Source organism: Danio rerio, chromosome 5 (assembly GCF_052040795.2).
Source record: "Danio rerio strain M-AB ecotype USA chromosome 5, GRCz13ab, whole genome shotgun sequence".
NCBI classification, from domain to species: domain Eukaryota; kingdom Metazoa; phylum Chordata; class Actinopteri; order Cypriniformes; family Danionidae; genus Danio; species Danio rerio.
In genome coordinates this window covers 58100688-58108909 of record NC_141025.1, presented here as the reverse complement: position 1 = coordinate 58108909, position 8222 = coordinate 58100688, and the positions used below count along the sequence as shown (strand labels likewise).

General features: G+C 34.9%; 2 protein-coding genes across 5 annotated transcripts in view; one reads left to right on the top strand and one right to left on the bottom strand.

Moving 5' to 3' along the window:
- The window catches only part of hint2 (histidine triad nucleotide binding protein 2), a 54891-nt gene extending 54213 nt beyond the window's left edge, over positions 1-678 (bottom strand). The window contains exons 1-2 of one of the 2 annotated variants that reach the window (XR_015490636.1): positions 550-677; positions 294-431 (exon numbers count right to left, since the gene is read on the bottom strand). Coding sequence is in view for 1 of the 2 variants with exons in the window: in NM_001083572.2 (NP_001077041.1) it covers positions 294-431; positions 550-627 (216 nt within the window). In the remaining variant the exon portion in view is untranslated. 2 annotated transcript variants of the gene reach the window in all.
- A 5128-nt stretch (positions 679-5806) lies between these two features.
- The window catches only part of mrps30 (mitochondrial ribosomal protein S30), a 28487-nt gene continuing 26071 nt past the window's right edge, over positions 5807-8222 (top strand). For 2 of the 3 annotated variants that reach the window (XR_015490263.1, XR_015490264.1), the window contains exon 1: positions 5807-6393. Coding sequence is in view for 1 of the 3 variants with exons in the window: in NM_001089371.1 (NP_001082840.1) it covers positions 5823-6393 (571 nt within the window). In the remaining 2 variants the exon portion in view is untranslated. 3 annotated transcript variants of the gene reach the window in all.

Below are 8222 nucleotides of genomic sequence, written 5' to 3'. Positions count from 1 at the left end.
TTAATAACTTTCATATTCTCGAAAGCCATTTTGAAATGGAAACAACTTTTCTTTACCTTTTATAATGATACTTAGTCAACAAGTAATAAGTTTTTACTCCTTAATAAGGTAAAATAAATTTATTTTCAAAATATTACACAGGTACTATAGTACTAGATTACTTTTTTATTTAATTTTCTGCATCACTAAGTTTTGTATGATTGTTATATAACTCATCCTTGTCAATTATATGCTTCAATTAAAAAAAAAATCTACAGCGTAGAAGTATAAAGTTACAGGGATTCTACACTTACCTTGTCGTCTTCATGAATGATAACAGCTGGAACAGTTTTGTCAATTATTTTCGTAAAGATGGTTGGTTCAAGTTTTCCGTATTTTTTGCTGGCTTCTTGCGCCAAGCGAACCTCGTCATTTATGGTAGAATAGCAGCTCTAACACAAAGAAGCAAACAAACAAAACTTCTTAGACGTGGATTTATGAGTAACGTTAACTTACAATGAAAATCTTCGAGGCATTTCAGGCTGCAGAGTCTGAAAAAGATTTAAACACCTTGACAGTTAATACACGCCATAAACCACGTCCAAAAGGCAAAAGCTGCCGGGTTAGTAAAACACCGCAGGCTGTCATTTTAAGGACAAACTACGTTCGTGGCCGTCCCCCTCTATGCCAAAGACTATAAAGATTTGTTTACATCCGGTGCTCATGTTCTGTAGGTTTTAAAATAAAAGTCTCAATGTTCAGTGTTTTGAAAATAGTATAATAATAATTATTATTTACTTGGAGAATGCAAACACATATACTTCCCTTAACATTCACTCATCGGTCCCGATTTTATTGAAACAAACGATTTTGGGAACGTATTCTGCAGGGGTTTTCTTTTCTTATTTTTGTAACCAAAATCTAACCTTCGCAGAACCCTCCCTGCAGGTCATTTTTAATTTTAGTTTATTTTTCAATGCCATTTAGAACTAACACAGAAACAGAGAGAGAGAGAGAGAGAGAGAGAGAGAGAGAGAGAGAGAGAGAGAGAGAGAGAGAGAGAGAGAGAGAGAAAACAAATACACACATCTAGATTATTATGAATGAGTCTTGTAAATATGCTGATTATAAATATTTATTATTACTGTTTTATCCATAAATGTTGATTATTAAATGTACAGTTTATTCTGATTTATTATTATTATTATTATGGGAGATGTAGTGGCGCAGTAGGTAGTGCTGTTGCCTCACAGGTCGCTGGTTCGAGGCTCAGCTTGGTCAGTTGGCGTTTCTGTGTGGAGTTTACATGTTCTCCGCATGTTCGCATGGGTTTCCTCTAGGACAGGTGCTCGTTTTCCCCTACAGTTCAAAGACATGCGGTACAGGTGAATTGGGTAAGCTAAATTGCCAGTGTATGAATGTGAATGATGTTTCCCAGAGATGGGTTGCAGCTGGAAGGTCATCCGCTGCGTAAAATTTTCGCTGGATAGGTTTGCTGTTCATTTCACTGTGGTGACCCCAGACTAATAAAGGGACTAAGTCGAAAAGAAAATGAATAAATTAATGTATTATTATTATTATTATTATTATTATTATTATTATTATTATTATTATTATTAATTTGTATTCATATTTCATTATTATTATTATTATTATTATTATTATTATTATTATTATTATTATTATTATTATTATTATACTACACTATAGACAATATTGTACAATATAGACTTTTCAATTTCAGTTCAATTAATCTTTATTTCTATACCACCTTTGTGATGTAGATTGTGTCAAAGCAGCTTCAGATAGAAGTGTGGATTAATTTTCACTGCTGAAAGCAGACCCAGATTAAGAATGCAGAGGCCCCTGGGCACAGTAGTTGAATTTAAAAATTTTATTAATATAATTTTTAAAAAAAATCTATAATGTATTACCCGCATTTGTAAAATAAAGGATATACAGTACATATATTTCTAGTTTACAAAGATTTAACTTATATTTAAAGCATTCAAAGTATAATGGTCACACTTTACAATATGGTCCATTAGCAAATGTTAATTATTCAATTTACTAACGGGAACAAACAATGAACAATACATTTACTACTGTATTTGTTCATGTTAGTTAACGTTAGTTAATGAAAATACAGTAGTTCATTGTTAGTTCATGTTAACTCATGGTGCATTAACTAATGTTAACAAGCATGGACTTGGATGTTAATAATGCATTAGTATATGTTCAATTATGACTAATAAATGCTGTACATGTGTTGTTCATGATTAGTTCATGTTAGTAAATACATTAACTATTGAACCTTTTTGTAAAGTGTTACCAGCATAGTAATAAAAAAAATACTAATACAACTAGTGAAAATTAATGGATTTTTTAGTTTTTTGGTTTGTCGCAAAGTGAGTAGCGGTGGGGTGGGGGTGGGCATTGTTGGCGCGGGGACACTTCAGATCAATTTTGAAGGGCACTTTCTATCCAAAATTAAAAAGGGCATGTGCACTGCACAGGTTGAGCACTATGTGTGCACGTGCCTGCTTGTGCAGAGCTGCAGTCTAGACAATGTAGGCTGGATAACTCTGGACGCCCATCGTGGAGTGGCTGCAGGTGGGAGAGGTGTACAGGCTGGCCCTTAGGGATCAATACGAAGATTCATCTATCACTGGGATCTTATAGGAATCAGTCTCATGCTCTCCACTTCTCCATGATCACCACAGCAGCTGCTTAGCATAAGGCCTGGTCCAGGATTATGGAGACGCAGTGGCGCTCTAGGTAGTGCTGTCGCCTCACAGCAAGAAGTTTGCTGGTTCCAGTCTCGGCTGGGTCAGTTGGCGTTTCTGTGTGGAGTTTGCATGTTCTCCCTGCGTTTACGTGTTCCTCTGGGTGCTTCGGTTTCCCCCACAGTCCAAAGACATGCGGTACAGGTGAATTGGTTAGGCTAAATTGTCTGTAGTGTATGTGTGTGAATGAGTGTGATTGGATGTTTCCAAGTGATGGGTTGTGGCTGGAAGGGCATCCGCTGCGTAGAAATGTGCTGAAAAAGATGTCAGTTCATTCTGCTGTGGTAACTCCAGATTAATAAAGGGACTAAGCCAAAAAGAAAATGAATAAATAACATGAGCGCGTTCAAACTATAATGTCTTTTGGGAAGTGTTCCTGTCTCCGCTTGCCCAAAATAAGCGTAGCTTTATGTACGCAGATATGTGTTGTATACGTGACAGAAAACCAAAGACTTCTTCAAGCCGTATAGCAAATCATTCAAATTTAGTGTCTATTAAATGTAAATCTGAGACTGCTGTAAGAAAAACAGCTAAAACTGCTAAGTAAGCACTTTTAAACATCCAATCACTTAACAATAAGTCATTTTAGTCAATAATTTTTTCAACACAAATTGTCTTAATTTTATGCTTTTAAATGAAACTTGGCTAGATGACAGTTGTAGCGCAGCAGTCCTGAATGAAATAGCTCCTTTAGACTTAGATTTTTTTGAGTGTTTGCAGAGTTAATAGGAGAGGTGGATGCATCCCTGTTTAAAAATGCCTATGAGTGTAAACAAGTGTCATTTGGTGACTTTGATTATCTGAGTATAGCATTAAAAGATGCTCCACACATTTTACTGATCATTATCTACAAAATATTCTCCAACTTTTATTGCTGATTTTACAAAGCTGTTATCAATAGTAACTTCTGAATTTGACTATTTTAGTATTGCTGGGGATTTTAATATTTATTCACATTGATAATCCACAAATCAATGCTGCAAAAGAACTGATGACTGTTTTTAACACTTTTGATCTGACTCATGTTCAAGGAACCACACACAATCATGAACACACTCTTGATAACTCAGGGTTTACACATTTTAAGGATGTTGCTTATTTCTGTATTTTCTTTGATATATTGATCACTCCAGCCATTGAAGAAAGATCTGTCCCTGTCAGAAAGAGTATGGCAAGCCGTTATGACTTTTATTCCTTCTCAGGATATGTATTCTTCATATCAACAATTACATTTTGATATCAACAATCAACATTATTGATATCAACAATTCAGTTCTTGATATCAAAAATTTAATTGTTGATATGAAAAATTTAATTGTTGATATCAAGAATTACAATTTTGATATCAATAATTTAATTGTTGATTTCAACATATGGCAAGCCGTTTTAAAATTTAATCTATCCTGTAAGCAGAAATTAGATTCCAGTACTTATTTGGATACTTATTTATTTAGATACTGATACCAATCCATTAGATACTAGTAACTATTAAATAGATAGTAGTTATTAATTTGTACTAGTATTTATTTATCAGACACTAGTATCTTTTGTAACTATTAGTGGTTCTTCTTCTACACACCCGGGAATGTGTAAATTACAGTATCTGTCACAGGTGATGTGCTAGCTTTTTGATTGTGAATCCTTTAAAGATGTAACAAGACTTTTGTCTTAGCAAAGTCAGACCTGTCTGTCCTAATTAAATAATAAAGACATGATAAAATTTTATTTTGGTAAAATAAGCGTAATCTAAAGGCCTTTGCCTTTCTTATAAGCCACTTCTGATACCAAATGATCAACTAGAACTGAAGTTATTATTTGTTGCTCTTGGATAGGCGACAAGACTTTTGTCAGTTGTAAACAATACTTTTTGGTACTTTACATTTTTAAATAATGTATGAGACAACACTAGAGTGGTCCTGCTGTTCCATGCAGTATTCTTTTATTAACTGAACACACACGATGACGTCACACAGGTACGGGTAGCACACTCATACAAAATACATGACACTTTTGTCTGTTTAGACTAATGCCATAATTAAAAAACTTAAATTCAAATTAAATACATTTTATTAGTCATATAATCATAATCAAATTAAAACTGATGTAAGAAATGTCAAGGACATAGCATAATTAATCCTGTTTTCACCAAAAGTTCCAGTGTTTTTATACCTATTTTAGCATCTAGTATTTTCTTGGCAGACCTACATCTGTTTTTATTTTAATCCTTCCTGTACAGGCCCTGAACTGTTGAAATTTGACTTTCTGACCTATTTCTCAATTATCATGTTATATTAATTTCTGTATTTCACATTCAGCTCCTAATTACTTTTTGCTCTCTCATCAAACGTCTTGTACATGCATTTTTGTTGTAATTTTTTTACAAGTTGACTAAAAATCACTCGATTTCTTTATAGATTCCACTCTCTCTGTTCTGATTTTTCTTTTAATATTAATCTTTTGCGTCCCAGTTTTTTATTTATTATTTTTTTTACTTATATGAATATATGTGGAACAAAAATGTCATAAAAACTTCATTTTGTTCTTTATAAATGCTCACTTTGACCTGTTGTACTATACCTGTAGTTAATTAAATTTTTTGTTGCTCTTCTTTTTTCCCCCCTTTTTAATCCCTTCCTAACATTATTTTTCTAGATCTGAATCTCTTTCATATTTTTCTTATTTTATTTGTCTTATATTTTCTATCTGTCCTATCCAATAGACTTTACTTTTTGGTTCTGTACTCATCATTTGAGTCTTAATGTATTTTTTGCATCCACAAATACTCCCTTTGGAGAACACCCACGTGTAACCCTAATTTACAGAATTCTTCTCGCTCTATCAAATTGACTGATTGTCTGATTTAACACAAGAATGGCCAGTTACACTTTTGTTCATAATTTGCCGACTGGAGTAATCACATTGTAATAGATTTGGACTATAGAGTCATAATGATGCACACTCCGTACCAGTTGGTGGCGGAAATACACTATTATGTTTTTTGTCAAGCGCCAATAAATATATAAGAAGAAGAAAGAAAAACCGAAGAAGAAGGTGAACATGGCAACTTGCACCAGGCGAAGCTTGTGCCATTTTCTTTCCGTTACATTAGTACGCCACAATTGTAACCGAAATGTCCAGGCTAAAGCTTCCACAGTAAAGGAATTATATCCGCCCATTCTGCCGTCCTCGACCGCGAAGAGCACATCGGCCAAGAGGCGTGTAGTGGACGAGTTTTTCGGCCAGCTGCGTTCGTGCAGTGTCAAGGAGAAGATTCGAATGCTCACTCGTGTCCAGCGCAAGAAGTACGTCATTTACCCGCAAACATTTTCTCTCAACGCGGACAGATGGTATCAGCACTATACCAAAACAGCCTATATCAGCGGTCTGCCAGAGAAATACGTCGGGGCAGAAGCAGGTTCTGCGCTGGCTGTTGACGAGTCTCTGGTTTCAGAGGCAAAGTCCGTAGTTTGCAACTACCTTTTGCAAGAGCACTGGTACCTGCAGAAAACAAGAAGTTTTGTTCACAAACAGCAAGAGCTATCCGCCTCTCCGTTTTTGAGGAATATTGTGTATGATCTGAGAAACCTTCTGGCCAAAGAAAACCCCGTACTGTCTCTGTCTAGTTTAGGTGAGTTTGATATTTTTGTTTTATACTCTTCTTCAACAGAGTTTTCCGGTTGAGGAAAATGGCTGTTGGTAATAACGAGGTTATTATTTGCGGTAATGTTTTTGTGTATTGTAATTGTAGAAAAGCTTCGCTTCTGAATTTACGTTTCAACATCACAGAGTGGATTGTTGAAATTAAATCTAATGAAACATGTTTTCAGGAAATCCTCTCAGACATGGGATTCTTCTGTACAAATACGGAGTTCCGTATTTTTCGAGTTTTATGGGGCAACCCATGTAATTTGCATTAATCCGATTTTTTTAAGGTGGGGTGCCATCGTGAGTTATTCCTAGCAGCAGTTTTAACATGAAGTGACGCGACATCTGACGTACAGATGCCACTGGCACATGCCAGTGAGTGTAGTGACAAAATCGATTTTCACTGTCATGTGTCACTCGGTAGAGGCATGTCACTCAAGAGTGTCGCGCTGCATGTCAATGCAGTGACATTGACACCCGGCAAAGCTTAATGAAAATCATTACGCGACTTTTAACCTGATTCATTGCGTCGCAAGTTAGTTTATATGCTGGCCTACTCCATGAAGTTTTAATTGAAAAGCATTTATTTTACGTATTCGTAGTCATACTTTCGCATGTAATATTTAGTGATTTGACGTCATTCAAATTTATTGTGGCATGCTTATGTAAAGGAGGGGTTACACTTATCTGTTGTGCCATATCATTGCATTGTGGGGGTTCCTTTGTTGGCTACTAAATGGACTTCTTTTTGTTTGTTAATTTATTAATTTATTTTATTATTTAACTTATTTTCGTTTTAAGGTATTTAAAAAAATTGCCTTGTAAAGTTATAATAAAACGCATGTTATAAATTCATAACATATATTCATGTAAGATAATAGGTGTCATTTGCCTAGTCATTTTTAAATATTAAAGAAAATGGAAACTTATAAGATTAATAAGCTTATAACGTGCTTATACTGACACCTACTGGCACATGTCACAAGATCACTGACATTACTGACATAAGTGGCATGTGTCACTGACATTAGTGACATTTATATGGAATCAGTTTAGTCTCAAAAGAAATTCACGCAAAAGACACTATGTGCACATGCGTAGTCAAATTCACGTGCATAAAATCAAACTCACGTGCGTAACATATTTATATTCACAAAAATTTTCACGTGCTCAAAATAAAAATACATTTTCATAAAATACGTTTCACAAATGCAAAACACCATTGTATGTATAAAAGTGTACAAATGTATAAAAGTGTACAAAAAGTTTTGAATGTTTAAAACTTGCGAGTTTATCCTGAACGAGAATGTGCAAATCCTCTTTCACGTACGACTCCCCCTGGATACGCAGAGGCAGGGTAACTCGTATCTTTCAGCCGATCAGATGAGAGCTGTAGTCAATGAAACCAACTCTGCGCTTCAATTGCGCAGACTGTTTCTCTCCAGCTAGGCAAACGGAGAAAGCAGCAGTCACACTTTTTTTCATTTATTTATTTATTTAACCATAGCCTCACAATTTTTATCCATTATTTTGCTGCAGCTCCGCTATTCTTATGTATTGTATTGTATTCTTATTTATGAAATATCATCCCGGGAAAGCAGGCATAGCAGTACCATTGTGGTCTAGTGGTCAGCACGTTGCGTTATCAAGCCGCTGACCCGTGTTCGATCCTCACCAGTGATTAACTTTTTTTTTTTTTTCATTTTTATTGTTAAGACATATAAAACTGTAAGGTTGTTGAACATTTGAAGTTCTAAAGCAGTTTTTTTTTTTTTTTTTTTTTTTAAACTTGATAGTGTCATTTGAAACTGA